The 19303-nt window shown below is 44.8% G+C and overlaps 2 protein-coding genes across 2 annotated transcripts in view; one reads left to right on the top strand and one right to left on the bottom strand.

The window, feature by feature from the left end:
• The window catches only part of LOC138853937 (uncharacterized), a 49941-nt gene extending 34905 nt beyond the window's left edge, over window positions 1–15036 (top strand). The window contains exon 2 of the mRNA XM_070093814.1: window positions 14898–15036. The gene's annotated coding sequence lies outside the window, so the exon portion shown is untranslated. The remainder of the gene's footprint in view (window positions 1–14897) is intronic.
• Window positions 1428–19062, bottom strand: LOC128694184 (kelch-like protein 26). Its single transcript, XM_053784165.2, has 3 exons — window positions 18901–19062; window positions 14892–15137; window positions 1428–2997 (listed from the first exon to the last, which is right to left on the bottom strand). Exons 1-3 carry the CDS (start codon window positions 19060–19062, stop codon window positions 1609–1611), a joined length of 1797 nt encoding a protein of 598 aa, XP_053640140.1. The 3' UTR covers window positions 1428–1608.
• Window positions 19063–19303: the final 241 nt, after the last annotated feature.

Below are 19303 nucleotides of genomic sequence, written 5' to 3'. Positions count from 1 at the left end.
TGGATGCTCACATAAAGCACACCCTCCATTGTAACCAGTCATCTACAATGCCTGTTGTCTTCTGTTAACAGTGTTCAACATAACTGACAGTCTTCTGTTGACAGTGTTCATGACAACTTAAGTCTTCTGTTGACAGTGGCTCATTACCATTCAAGTTTAAGGCAGGGGAAAATTGAAATTGTCTTAAGACTAGAGGCTAAACACTTGCTTAATAATAAACAGAATCTCATTCATTACCACCTGGGCTCTATCTGTGCTCAAATTCACAGCCCAGCCTAGGACCAGGCTGTCATACTGACTGCCTGTTGAATCAGGCAGTTACTGTTGGCAGCCTGCTGGTCCACACATCCATCACAGCCTTGTTGACTTGGCACTTGGAGGTAGCAGTTCAGTTTCCTCTTGAAAACACACTATTTTGGAAATATTTCTGATATTAGGTTCGTAGTATGGTAGTGTTGCTCAACCTGGCTGTTGCTGCTGGTAGTAGGCTAAACAGTCTGTCAATTAGGCTGTTGTGGCTGGTAGCAGATGGAATGTTGTTGGACCATCGATATCGACACAATGTTCTCTGATTGTTCCAATGAGCAATAAGGTGATGTGTAGGTTTGGGACTTGTCCTTCCAGTATCTTCCTTGTATATAGTCAGCATTTCTCCCTTCTTCACTCAAGAAAGTATACTTCAAGGATGTAACAGCTGTTACATCTTGTACCATGACCACTAGGCTTAGCGCTGCCATCTGGTGGCTTGGTTCTAACTTAGACCCGAGATCACCAGACGTTGTATGTCTCACTCTCTCGACAGCTGCCCTTCAGTCAACACCTACTGCTCTTGGTCTTGTCATTGGCTGCCCTCAGCCTAGTCTATCTAGTGTATCCCACAGCCAATAAACCCAGTCTAGTCTACATGAGTTTACACTATCCTGCTCTACTTCTATTTGCCAACTACTAAGCCATTTCAATTCAGCAATCACAGACAAGGTGGAGTATCCGATACCAGCTTCCTCTACAAGGACTTCAAGGCATTCCCAATAGTTTAAATACTTTATTGGATCTATGTGAGCAGTAAATAATCTCTATATATTTTCTGATACATTTGCTACTTTGAACAGAATCCTGTGTTCAATTTCCATCGATATTCAGTTCCCCTATTGTAAGAGTAGTTAAGAAATGGAATGAACTGAACAATAACAGTGGAAGTTAGTTCTGTACAGCAGTTTAAAAATACATATGACTGGACAATTTCATGACAGTTGACTGAAAGAGGTGGGGTCAAGATCTAGAGCTTGACACCAAAACTCATATATAATTACACAAACACAAAAGAAAAAGTGGTTTAGGCAACTACACACAGCTTCAAGAGTAGGTATAATCAGACCCACTGGTTCTGGCATCAGCAAAGCAGGTTGGTAAACATTAAGAGGCAGGGCCAGGAGCTATGATTTAACCCCAAGCACAACTACAGTACATAAATGTTTTCTTGTATAAAACAAACACGTTAAAATTTAATTTATAAATCACACTTAAAACGTCAATAAGGCCATAGTCAAACATTTTGTATATAAAAAATATGCTAAAAGTTGACACAGCATTTATAGAATAGTTATGAGATTATTTAGGTATTGCTAAAACATCCATATCGTCCCTACATCGCGGTACATATAGTGGAACACAAACATGTTCCCAGATGTCTTGTGGGTAAGCATTTTCTACACTCCACACACCTGTCTCCAGATCATAACATTCAATCACTCCAGTTGCTCGATCAAACGTTGCATCAGAGTGAAATCCACCAATCACGTAGAGTCTAGAGCCCATGACAACAATGCCTGCATGATAGCGAGGTGTAGGCACTCGACTCACCACCACCCAGCTGTCTGTGTTGGGGTTGTAGCAGTCAATGGTGTCGACTAAGACTCTAGTGTTGGTAGCATCATCTTCGTACCAACCACCACAGATATACAAGCAGTTGTCGTAGGTGACACAGTAGTGATCTGCCCGTGGTGTCAACAATGGTGCCCGGGGCTCCCACACACCTGTACTGGGATTATATGCATGACAGGAGTCCAGAACTTGATCCCCTTCTAACCCACCACTGACATAGAGCAGACAATTTAAAGCAGCTGCTGCATGCTGTGCCCGAGCTCCAGGAAGACCAGCAATAGGGGTCCAAGTGTCACTTGTTGGGTTATAAGCTTCACAGAGACTTTCATCTTCACCGATACCATCATCACTGGCTTCACTAGCTCCTCCCACTGCGTACAGTTGACCACCAAGCACACTTAGAGAAAATCTGCAGCGTTCCCTCTGCATGGGGGCCATAGTGCTCCACTTGTTGTGTTGAGGGTTGTATCTGAAGCCAAATGGGTGAATGTTTTCCTGCAGTGACTGATTAAAACACCCACCAATTACATACAGCTGGTTATTTAGCACTGCCGTACCATAATTACACTGCTCAACGTGCGGGATAGTAGTCAGGTGACGCCAACGACCGACCGAAGGCAAGAAGTAAGTTATCTCGTTTGTGATGCCAGCAATACTGAAGCCACCTACCTTCACCACTGCCAATTCTAGGCCTCTTGAATTAACAAGGCCAGTAGGAGGTGCCGGTGATACAGGCAATGCTGTTAGTCGGAGTGCTGCTGTTAATGGTTCTTCTAGCACGGAGAGGCGAGCTGCTCGCTCCAACACAGCAGCAGGAACCTCGTGTAAGTTGAGTGCACGAAGAAGCGCAGGAGCATGCCGTGCACGTTCAGACGGACAGTGCTGAAGCCAACCAGCCACTGTCAGCAACACCTGTGCCTCGGTACAATCCACAGGATAGTCACATGACAGCAGGTGCAACAGCTGTACCACTGTCAGTCGCTGAAAATCTGACATTTTGCTGAACTGGTGGAGATGAGAGGTCATGAACGAATACACTCTCTTCCTCAGTCTGTGGAGAGAATATGTCTCTGCGATGGTGGCAATATCCACGCAGTTGTCCAGGTCTAGCTCAGCCTGAAACAAATGAATATTTGTAACAATTTCATCATTATTAGTGTTATTATATTTACAAGGAAACTCTAGACTCAGGTGAACCCAACAGTGCTACAAGAGGCTGGTTTGTTTACACTAACGTGCAGACATGTGAAGGGTTAGTACTAGGGATGGGACCATACCAAAATTTTTTGCTGATACTGATACTTTTACTATACAGCCTCTCCTCACTTAGCAACGTACTCGTTTACTGACGACTCAGACTTACAAAGGGCTCTCTGACCAATTTGTATACCTAAATAATGTATATTAGAACTGATTTCCTCTATTCTGCTTATTACAAAATACAGTACACTACTGTATAAACATTTTAAAGTATTCCAGAAATGTTATAAATGGCACAAAGGTGACATTAAAACAATAGCAAAGATGGCTGACAGAAACCCACTACCATTATAGTATGCTCCTCACTTAGTGACGAATTCGTTTACTGACGTGGTCTTAGGAATGGAACTCTGTCGTTAAGTGAGGAGAGGCTGTACTTTTCATTTTTAAAATTATAATGACTATTTTTTTTTTAACACATTGCCTGTTTCCCAATGAGGCAAGGTGACCCAAAAAAAAAGAAAAACCCAAAAAGAAAGAAAAAACTTTCATCATTCAACACTGTCACGATCACTCATGCATAATCACTGTCTTTGCAGAGGTGCTCAGATACGACAGTTTAGATGTCACTCCAAACTGCCAATATCCCAAACTCCTCCTTTAAAGTGCAGGCATTGTACTTCCCACCTCCAGGACTCAAGTCCAACTAACAGGTTCCCATGAATCCCTTCACGAAATATTACACTGTTCACACTCCAACAGCTCGTCAGGTCCCAAACCCATTTGTCTCCACTCACTCCTATCTAACACAGTCACACACGCTTGCTGGAAGTCCCAGCCCCTCGCCCACCAAACCTCCTTCATCCCCTCCCTCCAATCTTTCCTAGGACGACCCCTACCCTGCCTTCCTTTCCCTACAGATTTATATGCTCTCCAAGTCATTCTACTTTGATCCATTCTCTCTAAAATGACCAAACCACCTCAACAACCCCTCTTCAGCCCTCTGACTAATACTTTTATTAACTCCACACCTCTTAATTTCCACACAACGAATTCCCTACATAATATTTACACCACACATTGCCCTTAGACAGGACATCTCCACTGCCTCCATAAGAGTGTTGGTACCACTATACTCTCATACATTCCCTTCTTTGCCTCCATGGATAACGATTTTTGTCTCCACAGATGCCTCAAAACACCCACTCAACTTTTTTCCTTCATCAATTCTATTGTTAACCTCCTCTTCAAGGGGGGCTCCTTGGTGTGGTGAAGAACCTTTTGGTCTGAGGAATTAGACCTGTTGGTCTCCTTCTTCAGACTGAACCTAATTACCCCCCCAATCCCCCCTTCCCTATCCCACCCTCACTATCCCCCCCTTCCCTATCCCATCCTCCCTATCCCCCCTTTCCCTTTCCTCCTTCTCTCCCCATCCCTTCCCTATCCCTTTCCTGTTTTCAGCCTTTGGGATTCTTTCTACAGGCACTCTAGTTCCTAGGTAGGGGGAACGGTACCGTGGTCCATCCCATTCCTTGGAGGTCTGTAGTGGTGGTGGTGGTGGTGGTGTGGTTTGCCGTGGAATCTGAATCACCTGAGGATGTCCCAGTCTCTCTCCAGTCTCCCAGGGGGTGGATTTGGGTGTGTTTCAGGTAACGAGTGTATCTCTGGAGGCTGTCTTTCGGATTCTGGGGGGTGGGGGCCAAAGGAAGTATGATTTGTGGCAGGTATCCAGCCACCCCCTCTTTTGTCCACTGAGGTGGCTTGGTAGATGTGAGGTTGCTATCCCTATTGCTGGTTTACTGGCATGAAGAGTAGGGTATGGCACGGGTTTCATGCCACATCTGCACTACTTGCAGTACTAGGGTCCTCTTGCGAGGAGAGGGGGATTCATGGCCCTTTCATTCCTCCTAGGAGCTATCCCTCCACATTCCCCCCCCCTTTTTTTATTCTTTTTTCCCTCTTTTCTTTTTTAATAAATAACAAAAAGAAAAAAATGACCTAACCATGGAATCCCCAACCATGAACCAGCTCCTCCCAGACCCCTTTCTGCTACTGCACCCTGTTCTGACCCTACCTCGTTATTTGACCACTCTTCGGACATTTCTAATGCCCCTGTACCTCCTGCTAGGGTGTGGGTATGGTCTGGTGTGGGTGTGGTCTGGTGTGGGTGTGGTCTGGTGTCAGTGTGGTCTGGTATGAGTGTGGTCTGGTGTGGGCATGGGTATGTTCTGGTGTAGGTGTGGTCTGGTGTGGGCATGGGTATGTTCTGGTGTAGGTGTGGTCTGGTGTGGGTGTGGTCTGGTGTGGGCATGGGTATGGTCTGGTGTAGGTGTGGTCTGGTGCAAGTGTGGGTATGGTCTGGTGTAGGTGTGGTCTGGTGTGAGTATGGTCTGGTGTGAGTATGGTCTGGTGTGAGTGTGGTCTGGTGCGGGTATGGTCTGGTGTGAGTGTGGTCTGGTGTGGGTATGGTCTGGTGTGAGTGTGGTCTGGTGTGGGTATGCTCTGGTGTGGGTATGATCTAGTGTGGGCTGAGTCTGGCTAGGGTGGGGGTCTAGTGTGGGTTGGGTCTGGCTAGGGTGGGGGGTCTGGTGTGGGTATGGTCTAGTGTGGGTTAGGTCTGGCTAGGGTGGGGGGTCCGGTGTGGGTATGCTCTGGTGTGGGTATAGTCTTGCGTGGGTTGGGTCTGGCTAGGGTGGGGGTCTGGTGTGGGTTGGGTCTGGCTAGGGTGGGGGTCAAGTGCAGGTTGGGTCTGGGTAGGGTGGGGGTCTGGTGAGGGTTGGGTCTGGGTAGGGTGGGGGTCTGGTGCAGGTTGGGTCTGGCTAGGGTGGGGGTCTGGTGTGGGTTGGGTCTGGCTAGGGTTGGGTCTGGTGTGGGTTGGGTCTGGCTAGGGTGGGGGTCTGGTGCAGGTTGGGTCTGGCTAGGGTGGGGGTCTGGTGTGGGTTGGGTCTGGCTAGGGCAGGGGTCTGGTGTGGGTTGGGTCTGGCTAGGGTGGGGGTCTGGTGTGGGTTGGGTCTGGCTAGGGTGGGGGTCTGGTGCAAGTTGGGTCTGGCTAGGGAGGGGGTCTAGTGTGAGTTGGGTCTGGCTAGGGTGGGGGTCTGGTGCAAGTTGGGTCTGGCTAGGGTGGGGGTCTGGTGTGGGTTGGGTCTGGCTAGGGTTGGGTCTGGTGTGGGTTGGGTCTGGCTAGGGTGGGGGTCTGGTGCAGGTTGGGTCTGGCTAGGGTTGGGTCTGGTGTGGGTTGGGTCTGGTGTGGGTTGGGTCTGGCTAGGGTTGGGTCTGGTGCAGGTTGGGTCTGGCTAGGGTGGGGGGTCTGGTGCAGGTTGGGCCTGGCTAGGGTTGGGTCTTGCTAGGGTTGGGTCTGGCTAGGGTGGGGGGTCTGGTGTGGGTTAGGTCTGGCTAGGGTGGGGGTCTGGTGCAGGTTGGGTCTGGCTAGGGTGGGGGGTCTGGTGTGGGTTGGGTCTGGCTAGGGTTGGGTCTTGCTAGGGTTGGGTCTGGCTAGGGTGGGGGGTCTGGTGTGGGTTGGGTCTGGCTAGGGTTGGGTCTGGCTAGGGTTGGGTCTTGCTAGGGTTGGGTCTGGCTAGGGTGGGGGGTCTGGTGTGGGTTGGGTCTGGCTAGGGTGGGGGGTCTGGTGTGGGTTGGGTCTGGTGTGGGTTGGGTCTGGCTAGGGTTGGGTCTGGTGTGGGTTGGGTCTGGCTAGGGTTGGGTCTGGTGTGGGTTGGGTCTGGCTAGGGTGGGGGTCTGGTGTGGGTTGGGTCTGGCTAGGGTTGGGTCTGGTGTGGGTTGGGTCTGGCTAGGGTGGGGGTCTGGTGTGGGTTGGGTCTGGCTAGGGTTGGGTCTGGCTAGGGTTGGGTCTGGCTAGGGTTGGGTCTGGCTAGGGTGGGGGGTCTGGTGTGGGTTGGGTCTGGTGTGGGTTGGGTCTGGCTAGGGTGGGGTGTCTGGTGTGGGTGGGGTCTGGCTAGGGTTGGGTCTGGCTAGGGTGGGGAGTCTGGTGTGGGTTGGGTCTGGCTAGGGTTGGGTCTGGCTAGGGTTGGGTGTGGCTAGGGTTGGGTCTGGCTAGGGTTGGGTGTGGCTAGGGTTGGGTCTGGTCTAAGGCGTCAGGTTCTTGCATTCTGTACTTTCTTTGTTGCTGCAGAATTATTTTTTGAGTGAGCTTTTGTTACCACGAAACAAGGAATTAAGCATGGGTTACCAGAACCTGTGTCCCCTCTGTCCACACCTTACCTAGTTACCTACCACTGTGGCTACTCATCTCACCTGTGCATCACCACTGTAGCTACTCATCTCACCTGTACATCACCACTGTAGATACACACATCACCTGTGCATCACCACTGTAGCTACACACATCACCTGTGCATCACCACTGTAGCTACACACATCACCTGTGCCTGACTGCACCTTTGCCTGGCTCCTGATGTGACTACTGTATTTTTCAGTGTACACACACTCCTGGCCAAGTGTTTATCAACAAGTTCCTTTGACAACCAGTAACTAACACACCAGACCAAGTAATGAGTAATGACATTATCATCTTAGAGAAATAGAGTTAGTATTTAATATTTCACCTTCCTGTGTTATTTAATATCCATTGTGCAACAAGCATTCCCTTATATAATGAATATAGTAGAAATTTGAAAGTGAACATAGATAAGAGTAAGGTGATGAGGGTGTCAAACAATTTAGATAAAGAAAAAATGGATATCACATTGGAGGGAGGGAGTATGGAAGAAGTGAATGTGTTCAGATGTTTAGGAGTTGACTTGTTAGCATATGGGTTTATGAAGGTTAACAACATAATTATTATTATTATCAAAAAGAAGCGCTGAACCTACTAGGGTCATACAGTACAGCAGGGCAAGGAAGGGTGCAGGGGTATTGGATAGCAAGAGGGAGAGGAATTATTATTAGATCATGGAGTGCAGCAGGGCAGTGGATAGTGCAGGGTTAGAGTGTAGTAAGAGTTTGAGGTAGAAAGGGCTGTGAGGAGTGCTAGAGGCATCATCATCAAAGTTTGTGCAGTAAATCAGTAGCTGTCAAAAAGTCAGCGAGAGAGTCTGGGTTAAAGGAGGGTCCATCAGCAAGAAGGGAAGGTAAAGTAAGGACAGTAGAGCAGTGACAACGTTGGAGGTAAATTCTGCGTGCCCGTTGATAGAGTGGGTAGTCCAACAGAATATGGCTAACACATACTGGAACTTGACAATTCTCACAGAGTGGAACAGGGCGCCTCTCCATAAGATACCCGTGAGTAAGACGAGTATGGCCAATGCGAAGACGGGAGAGAGTAGTCTCCCAAACTCAACACTGATGACAAGAAGATGGCCAGAAACCTATACTTGGTTTAATAGAATGTAATTTGTTATGTAGCAGATCAGACCAATGTTGTTGCCAATGGGTGTGAAGGTGGGCAGCAATTACAGCAAAATAGTCTCTGAATGGAACACCTCTATATGAAACTAGGAGGTCATGTAGTGCTGACCGTGCAGCAGCGTCTGCCTGGGCATTGCCCTGTATGTCGACATGACTGGGGACCCAACATAAAACAATATCTTTGTGCTTGCTAGAGATACGACATAACCAAAGTTGGACACGAAGAACAAGGGGATGAGGTGTATCAGATTTTCATATAGCCTGTAAAGCACTGAGTCTGAAACTACCACAAATGGCGACACTGGCATAAATGCAATACAGATAAGTGCTATGAGAATGGCACACAATTCAACTGTAAAAATGGTAGCTGAGGATAATAAATTCCCTCGCACAACACTGTCCGGAAACACTGCTGCAAATCCGATGCCGTCAGAAGGCTTGGAATCATTGGTGTATACTGCGATGGCGCAAGAATGAGATCGGAAGTGGTTAAGAAAAAGAGAGTGAGAAACCACCGTAGGCAGGTTGGCTTTCATGCATGGCAGTGAGAAAGAACAGACACGAACCATTGGAAGTTCCCAAGGGGGTAGGGAAAGTGAGATGCTACATGAACATAGAAAGGTAGTAACTGAAGAGAAGACAAGAGCAAATGCAGGTGAAGAGAAAAGGGATGGAGAAAACAGGGGTGATGAATAAAGACCTTCTACTAACATCTGTGACTATCCTATATATGGAAGGATTGTAGAGGTCATGAGAGCGAACATAACAGCGAAGGCAATGAGTATCATAGTAATCGGTCAAGGATGGAATATTTGCCTTTGCATAGAGGCTCTCAAGAGGTAAAAAACAAAAAGCACCGAGGCATGAACGTAATCTCTGGTGATGGATGGGATGAGGGCTAGAAAGAGTGGCAGGAGAGGTCACTGAATATATTTGGCCACCATAATCAAGTTTTGATAAAATTAGGGCTGAATGTAGGCGAAGGAGAGTTCTATGATCAGCCCCCCATAAAAGATGAGCGAGGGTTATGAGAAGTTGCCTTCAGAGAGGTAATGTGAGGTTTCCAGGATAACCTATGCTCAAACAGAAGGCCTAGAAACCTGACTATCACGTTCTGGGATACACGAGCCATATAGGTACAATGGATGATCAGAGACAACAGAACATCTAATGAAAGTAATTTGGTGAGTTTTAGTACTAGAAAAATTAAACCCATGAGTAGTGGCCCAATTGGAAACACAGTTGACTGCACAAGCTATAGAGAAGTCATCAACATAGAGCGACGACCAAATATTAGATAGAAGAATAGATGCCAGATTATTTATAGCAAGGAGAAAAAGTGTTGTGTTCAGAACAAATCCCTGGGGGACACCTTCAGCTTGGACAGAGTGCAGGGAAAGCATATTATTATCCCAAACATGGGAATGTCTCTCAGATAAGATCTTAAGAAAAAATGGCAGATTGCCTCAGAGGGCTATTGGAGTGGGCCTGGGTCAGGATGTTATATCTCCAAGTTGTGTCATATGCCTTCTCTAGGTCAAAAAAGATGAGTGGTTATTGCCAAAGGCATTACGAATATGTATACTTAAGGGAAGTAAGGGGTCAATAGTAGAATCGCCCTTATGAAAGCCATATTAACTAGTGAAGAGACTATTGTGTGTCTCTAAATACTGCATTAGATTTCTATTTACCAGACATTCCATTACCTTGCAAACTGCACTGGTAAGAGCAATGGGACAATAGTGGGAGCTATCATGTCCCATAGTACCCAGTTAGTGGAAAGAGAGAACAGTGGCAGATTTCCACAGCTGGGGAAGAACTCCTTGTGAACAAATAAGATTAAAGAGTCATAAGAGGACAGCAAGGGCTAACTGATGTAAATGCTGGAGCATATGAAAACGAATGCAGTCAGGCCCAGCTACCGATGATCAGCAAGTGGAGTGTGTTGCCTCCAGTTCTAGAAGTTTAAAAGGCACATTATAAGACTTTTCTCTGATAGAAGAAAAGTCTAAGGGCTCTAACTCTCTGGCAGACTTAGAGGAAAGAAGTAAGTGGCATAGATGGGAGTCCTTGAGAGATACCTAGAAGATGATTACTGGTTTTGGTGGTAATGTCAAGAGGGTTTGTTATAGTGACACTGGCAACCTGAAGAACGGGAGCCTGGTCGGGAGAGTATTTACCACTCAGTTTCAATACTTTTTTCCAGAGTGCACTCATAGAGGAAGCCAAAGTGATGGTAGAAACATAATCCCGCCGGCAAGTGTCATGGATGACACAGCGGGCGACCACTCTGTTCTGCTTAAAATGAAGGATTCACTTTGTAGTTCTATTGTACCTACCCCACACAGCACATTTCAAACATACTGCCCGAGCACAAGCCGGAGACCACCAAGGCACACACCTCTGAGAGTGCTGGCCCGAGGTTTGGGGTATAGAATGTGAAGCTGTGGTTAAAACTGATGTCGAGAAGAGGTGTAAAAGCTCATCAAAGGAAGACGAAGAAGGATCTTCACTAAAAGCATTTTGACGTGAGTAAAGATCCCAATTCTCTCGGTCAAATTGCCAGTGTGGTCTACGAGGAGGTGGTGAATACGAAGGAGAAGTAAGGATGATTGGAAAATGATCGCTGTCATGTAAGTCCGGGAGGACAGACCAGGTGAAGTCTAGTACAGTTGAGGAAGAGCAGACTGAGAGATTGATGCAAGAGAGAGAATGAATATGAGGATCAAAATGGGTGGGAGTACCCGTATTTAACCCTTTGACTGTTTTGGTCGTATATATACGTCTTACGAGGTACCATGTTTGACGTATATATACTCATAAATTCTAGCGGCTTCAAATCAAGCAGGAGAAAGCTGGTAGGCCCACATGTGAGAGAATAGGTCTGTGTGGTCAGTGTGCACCATATAAAAAAATCCTGGAGCATGCAGTGCATATTGAGAAAAAAAAAACTCCGAACGTTTTTTTTAATTAAAATGCCGACTTTGTGGTCTATTTTCATATAGTATTTATGGTTCTATTCTCGTTTTCTTGGTCTCACTTGATAGAATGGAAAACATATTATAGAAATAGAGGTGATTTTGATTGGTTTTACTATAAAAAGAACCTGGAAATGGAGCTCAAAGTAGGGGAAATGTTTGATTTTTGTCGATGTTCAAAAGTAAACAAGTGATGTCATTGTCCAATAAATGTCCAACTAGCCATTCTAATATGCAGTCATGAATGGGTTGATGTTATTTATACAATTATTACAATATTGCAGTAGTCTGCATAACAGTAAATCTTCTATTTTTTGTTTGAATAAAAATTCAAAGTAGAAAGAAAGAGTAATATCAGAGGGGCCTGGAGACGTGATTGATAAACAAAGAAAAAGTTATTTTAGAGCCAGGAATGTCTGCATTGTTCATTCTGGACCTTATTTTGAAATTGTCATATTTTTTAACCCATAAACGGTCCAAACGTATATATATGTTTTTACTGCTAGTGCCCCAAACATATATATACGTTTTATGTGTCATACATTTAACATTGCCATGATAAGCCTGAGTCACCTAGACATGAGAGAATGGGTGCGAGCACTTACTGTGCACCATATTAAAATAATTGGGGATGCCTGGGTACCATATGCTCTTTTTTCCTATTAAAAAACAATGTTTTTTTTTTTTTGCAAAAAAGTTGGGGCAGTACGGTAGTGAACGTATATATACGTTTGGACCGTTTACGGGTTAATTTTCGTGAAATTGGCCAAATTGCAAATTTCTGACCACGTTATTGGGTAGTTGAAATCGGTAAATGGGTAGTTTCTTGTACTCAATCGACAGAAAAAATGGAGTTCTAAAGAAACAGCTATGAGTTTGGTTGACTGGAACAATGGAATTAGCCGAAAATAGGGCTCAAAGTGGACGAAATTGCCAATTTGTAAATATCGCCGAAGTCGCTAACTTCGTGAGAGTGTAATTCCGTCAGTTTTCCATCAAATTTCGATTTTTTGGTGTCGTTACGATCGGGAAAAGATTCTCTATCATTTCACAAGAAATTTTTTTTTTTTTTTTTAAATTTTGCGACACCAGGAGACACCTCAGGATTGGGGGTTGCGACAGTCAAGGGGTTAAACTATGGAAGTGGTGAGAAGTGAGAAAAGCCTCCAACTGAATGCCGTGGGAGTCACAGTGAGACCCCCCAGAGGAAATGGTGAGCATTAAATTGCCAAGTAATAGAAGTGGTGGTGGTAAGGAAAAAAACAGAAATGCAACATCTGGGATAGATAATGCCCAAGGAGGAGAGAAATACAAAGAACAGATTGTATACCACTTATTCAAGTGGATGCAGTCTGCAATGTAATGCAGCAATGTATGAACAAAGAGCTGATGGTGTGGAATACCAGTGTGTTAAGAAATGCACTTTCATTAAAGGTTCCATCAGGAAAAGGATCCGATGAATATAATAAAATATAGCCTGAGATGGGATGGATAACAGCAGAGCATAATTTGGATTCTTATAAACAAACACAAACAGAGGAAAACTGGGAGAGCAACACCTGAAGCTCACCCCGGTTACCTCTGAGGCCTCGGATATTCCACTGTAAGTAAGCCATGATTTGCAAAGAGAAGGATACAAGAAATCTGAAGGTAGAGGTATCTACAAACTAGAAGGGTTAGAAAAGTCCACATGTGGAGACAGCAGAAAACGCACAAGCAGCGAAGGGTTGGAACGCTGCGAAGAAAGGAGTTGTGCAGATGGAGAAATGTGAAGAGAGGCGACAGGAGGTGGATTGGTGTCCATTAATGGTTTAGTCTCCTCATTATATTTGGAGATAGCTTCAAGAGTTTCAGAGGACAAGGACGTTGTATGTGGGACGATACTGGAGAGGGAAGGAGGAGGGTGAGTAAGGATCGGGGCAACGATGGAATTTACCAAAGTGTGGGGGGGAGGGAAGGTTAGAGGGAACTGGAGAAGAAGCTTGGGAGGGGACAGGCGAGGAAGCAATCTGGGAGGGGACAGAAGAGGAAGAAACTTGGGAAGGGACAGGGCAGGAAGGTACTGTACGAGGAGGATGAACCTCCACGCTCGCAATAGGGCTAGTAGAGGTGAAGAACCAGGTACAGAGACTGGGAAGGAAAAATGTGAAGGTAGAAGAAGGGAAAGAGGGGTTAACCCTTAAATGGTCCAAACGTATATATACGTTTTTTCAACATATGAAAGTATGTAAAAAATGTAGATCTTCTTTTTTGTTTTACATTTGAAAACGTGTAAAAAAAACTTTAATCTACATTTTTTTTGTTATATTTGAAAATATGTAAAAAAAAGTAGATCTACTTTTGTAGCTACGAATTTGAACGTCGATCTGTTTGGACCGTTTAAGGGTTAAAGAAGATTTTAACGATGGGGAATTTTTGGACTTTGGAAAGTAGAGGGGCGATGGGGAGGAGTTGTTGTATGAGGTCTTGTAGACATAGAAACTTGTGAGTGAAAAGATGAAAAGGTGAGAACAGAATGAGGTGGCAAGTTAGGAACCTTTGAGTCCAGGACTGCAAAAGAATTAGAGATGGATGACTGTGGAGGGGGTGACCACAGAGGAGGCTGCGGAAGTTGGGACCCCAGAGATGGGGGGTCATTTAGTAACTCGAGAATAAGAAATACGGGGAAGTTTCCTCTGGAGGCATAGATAAGAGACTGCCACGGCCTCTTTGAGACAACTGATTTCTCGCTCATTTAAGTAAACCTAGCAATGGCTAGAGTAAGATGGGTGAGCTTCATGACAATTAAGGCAAGAGGGAGGTAGACTGTAAGATGTATTGGTATGGTCGTCGGCATCAGAGACTGGGTATTCGGCCATGGACCTGTAATATTTTGCTGGATGACCAAAATGCCAGCAATTTCTACACTGTTGTAGTGTAGGGATCGCCTTTTGAACTTGTAAACGGAAAGATAGTCACGAGAAGAAGTCTACCACAGAGTAAAAAACTTAGTCCATTGTGTATTTTGAAACATAGCGTGTAAGGGGAGTGAGTGTCATGCTGGTCTCTTCTGGGCAGCGTGAGAAAGAAGCGAAGGATCATCATCAGTTAATGGTCTTAGGCGTTTAGGTGTGGGACCGGAGTTGTTCTGACGTGGGATGGGTTGGCGATCCGAAAATCGCCACACCATAGAGGGAGAAGCCAGAAGCATGGTCAAAGAAGTGCGGGGGGTCAGATGTATCAAAGGAGTCCATCACAACTCCCTGGGTCTCCATCCTTGCAATGCAACTACAACAAATTCACGAGGCGATGTTTCCTGACAACTTTTCTTGCTATTTGTTATTTTGTTTTTCTTGCTGTTCTGTTTGCTGTAACTGCCTGCAGGTAGTTACAACAAACATCAATTACAGCATCACTTGCAGGTAATTATAACAAGCATCAACGATAGTATCACCTGGAGGTAGTTACAAGTCTTAACAGTAATCTCACCTGCAGGTAGTTAGAACAAGCCTCAACGATGGTGAGCACCTGGACATGGGCAGCAGCAGCCAGAACATCCTGAATGTTAGCCAGATTGAGAGAGAGCCGGCTGGTGTAAGCATACTCCAGCAGGCACTGTAGACCAGCAGCACTCACACCGTTCAGACATATCTCCGACTGGCACCGTTCTCGCATCTCATCCGTGAACATGGCACGGAAGTAATCACTGCACGACGCCAGCACCACGCGATGAGCCTGCAACAACAACACCAACAATCACATATACAAAATACATATTAAAACCAAGAATGAACTTGACTCAAAAACTGGGCCTGGGTTTTCAGAGTTTAGGGTTGGCTGTGAGAGCTTTGAAATCTGGGCTCAGTCCCAGGTTCCAATTTTCTGGATTTGAATTACACAGGTATGAACCTGTAAATTTATATTTCAATACTTTCAATGTAAAAATGTAACAATTTACATAAATGTCAAAAAACATAAAATGAAAATAGCATATATGTATTAAAATACAATAAAGCTAACGGAATCCTTGGCTTCATATCTAGAAGTATAAATAATAGAAGTCCTCAGGTTGTTCTTCAACTCTATATATCCTTGGTTAGGCCTCATTTAGATTATGCTGCTCAGTTCTGGTCACCATATTACAGAATGGATATAAATGCTCTGGAAAACGTAGAGGAGGATGACAAAGTTGATCCCATGTATCAGAAATCTTCCCTATGAGGAAAGACTGAGGCCCTGAATCTGCACTCTCTAGAAAGGCACAGAATTAGGGGGGATATGATTGAGGTGTATAAATGGAAAACAGAAATAAATAAAGGGGGATATAAATAGGAAAGCACTGGTTTGGTAATAGTTGTGGATGAGTGGAACAAACTCCTGAGTACCGTCATAGAAGCTAAGACCTTGTGTAGTTTTAAAAATAGGTTGGATAAATACATGAGTGGGTGTGGGTGGGTGTGAGTTGGACCTGACTAGCTTGGGCTACCAGGTCTGGTGCCGTGCTCCTTCCTTAAGTGGAAGTGACCTGACTAGGTGGTCATTGTTCTAGGCCGGGGAGTGGCATGGACCTGCTTCACATGGGTCAGTAGGCCTGTTGCAGTGTTCCTTCTTTCTTATGTTCTTATGAAAGACAATTATTTTATTTTTTTTATTAACACATCAGCCGTCTTGCACTAAAACAGGGTGGCCCGAAAAACAAAAACTTTCACCATCATTCATTCCATCACTGTCTTGCCTCTGGCAAGACAGTGATGGAGTGAACATTAACACCCTTCCTTGAGAGTGCAGGCACTGTACTTCCCATCTCCAGGACTCAAGTCCAGCCTGCCAGTTTCCCTGAATCCCTTCATAAATGTTACCTTGCTCACACTCCAACAGCACGTCAAGTCCTAAAAACCATTTCCCTCCATTCACTTCTATCTAACACTCTCATGCATGCTTGCTGGAAGTCCAAGCCCCTCGCACACAAAACTTCCTTTACCCGCTCCCTCCAACCTTTCCTAGGCCAACCCCTACCCCGCCTTCCCTCCTCTACAGATTTATACACTCTCGAAGTCATTCTATTCTGTTCCACCCTCTATACATGTCCAAACCATCTCAATAACCCCTCCTCAGCCCTCTGGATAATAGTTTTGGTAATCCTGCACCTCCTCCTAATTTCCAAACTACGGATTCTCTGCATTATATTCACACCACACATTGGCCTCAGACACGACATCTCCACTGCCTCCAGCCTTCTCCTTGTTGCAACATTCACCACCCATGCTTCACACAAATATAAGAGGGTTAGTATAACTATACTCTCATACATTCCCCTCTTTGCTTCCATGGACAAAGTTCTGTCTCCACAGACTCCTATGTGCACCACTGAATACATTCACCTCCTCCATACTTTCTCTCTCCAAAAGCAGTGTCATGAGCAAAGAGCAACTGTGACAACTCCCACTTTGTGTTAGATTCTTTATCTTTTAACCCAACACCTCTTGCCAACACCTGAGCATTCACTTCTGACAATCCCATCTATAAATATACTGAACGACCATGGTGACATCACACATCCTTATCTATGGCCTACTTTTACTGGGAAATAATCTCCCTCTCTCCTACATACTCTAACCTGAGCCTCACTATCCTCGTAAAAACTCTTCACTGCTTTCGGTAACTTATCTCCCATCCCATACATTTGCAACATCTGCCACATCACTTCCCTATCCACCCTGTTATATACCTTTCCATATCCACAAATACCACAAAAACCTCTTACCCTCATCTACATACAGTGGACCCTCGGTTATCGGCCATAATCCATTCCAGAAGCTCGGCCTAAAACCAAAATGGTTGATAACTGAAATAGTTATTCCCATAAGAATTAATGTAAATACAATTAATCCGTTCCAGACAAAAATACACGTATTCACAAAAAAAAAAAAATTTAACAATTAAATCAGTATTACATACCTTTATTGAAGACTAAGGCAGCCTCACCATGCCTTACCACACTGTGTATGCCACTACGCTTCTTAAATCTCTCAAACCAGCTTTTGCTGGCCCTAAATTCACCAACAGCACCACTTGTTCCAGGAGTTTTCTTCACAAGATCTTCATGCAACTGTCTTGCCTTCTCACAAATAATCGACTCCACAACACTGTCTCCCGCTAAATGTTTTTCCTTAATCCACAAAAACAATAACTTTTCTATAACTTCTATTATTGGTGACCTTTGTTTCGTAATCACATTTACTCCTTTCACAACATCCGCTTCCTTGATTTGTTCTTTCTTTGCCAGGATGGAAGTGATGGTAGATTTATTTTTCCCATACATCCTGGCAAGTTCCAGCACCCTCACACCAATCTCATATTTTTCAATAACTTCTCGCTTAAATTCCATGGTGTTTCTCACTTTCTTTGCCACAGGAACTTTACTAGGAACTTCCTTTGGAGCCATGGTTACGAATTTCGCAGTTGCACTGACAAAAAAATACCAAAAACAATGAAAAACAAGCAAAATGTTTGTATGAGCACCGAGAGACACAGCCAAACTGACGCACAAGCCGGCCCAGCCAGAGGAGGGACATGTCCAATAAGGCTGATAAGTGAAATAATGGCCAATAACCGGTAGCTGAAAAACTGGCCTATAACCGAGATGGCCGATAACAGGAACGGCCGTTAACCGGGGGTTCACTGTATTTAAATCCACAAAAACTGGCATAGTACATAGTACACAATTATATATTTAAAAAAAAAGTCATAATTTTATTATTTTACAATAAAGAATCCTTTATCTGAAATTCCAAAATCCAAAAACCTCCAAAATGGGAAAGTTTTTCAAGGTCGGCACAATGCACCACAAATGGGTCATTCAGTTTGTTGCGAACAGTAATTATTCAGTGATTACCGTGTGTTCTGGGCTCTGTGGTGTGTGAAGATATTCTTGAAAATGTTGTAAAGGTCTATGGGTGATAGTAAAAAGAAGAAGAGGAAGTATTTATGTTCGTATCACAGAAAGTTAAGTTATTGGAAGAACTTGAGAGCGGTGTAAGTGCGAAGCATCTGACTGAGCAGCTTGGTGTTGCAACAACCACTATCTATCACCTAAACAAACACAAGGACAATCAGAGATCACTCACTTGGTAGGCCTCACCACCAAGAAGCACAGATCAGCTCTTACCTGGAAGGCCTTACCACCAACAATCAGAGATTACCACTTCCCTAGAAGGCCTCGCCACCAATAATCAGAGATCACCACTTACTGGAAGGCCTCACCACCAATAATCAGAGATCACCACTTACCTGGAAGGCTTCACCACCAGCAATCAGAGATCACCACTTACCTGGAATGCTTCACCACCAGCAATCAGAGATCACCACTCACCTAGAAAGCTTCACCTCCAGCAATCAGTGTTACATCACTTACCTGGAAAGCTTCACCTCCAGCAATCAGTGTTACACTACTTATCTGGAAAGCTTCACCTCCAGCAATCAGTGTTATGTCACTCACCTGGAAAGCCTCACCTCCAGCAATCAGTGTTACATCAAGTAATAAGCCCTTGGAGCGTAAAGTGTTGAGGCCAAAGAGCAAGGTGCCAGTGTGTGAGGGATGCTCAAACTGTACAGTGTTGAGCGGTCGCGGGGCCACCGTCGCCCCACCGCTCCGTGTCATCCTCACATCACCTGCAAAAGTTTGATGAATGTCACAACAGAAAATGCAACTGTCACCATAGAGTAATACAGAATAAAAAAGACAATACAGCGACTAGAACAATATATAAATAACCCAAATATAGGAGACAAATAACAAAAAAAAAAGGCACAATACCGTGACTGGAACGATGCACAAAGTTGGACCGAAATGTCGTCGTAAGCTCCTCTCTTTTACGTGCGGGTGATTTGTGTATAGGAGA

This window comes from Cherax quadricarinatus, chromosome 43 (genome assembly GCF_038502225.1).
Source record: "Cherax quadricarinatus isolate ZL_2023a chromosome 43, ASM3850222v1, whole genome shotgun sequence".
Lineage (NCBI taxonomy): Eukaryota > Metazoa > Arthropoda > Malacostraca > Decapoda > Parastacidae > Cherax > Cherax quadricarinatus.
The sequence above is the reverse complement of the archived record's forward strand: the minus strand, read 5'-3'. Positions and strand labels throughout refer to the sequence as shown.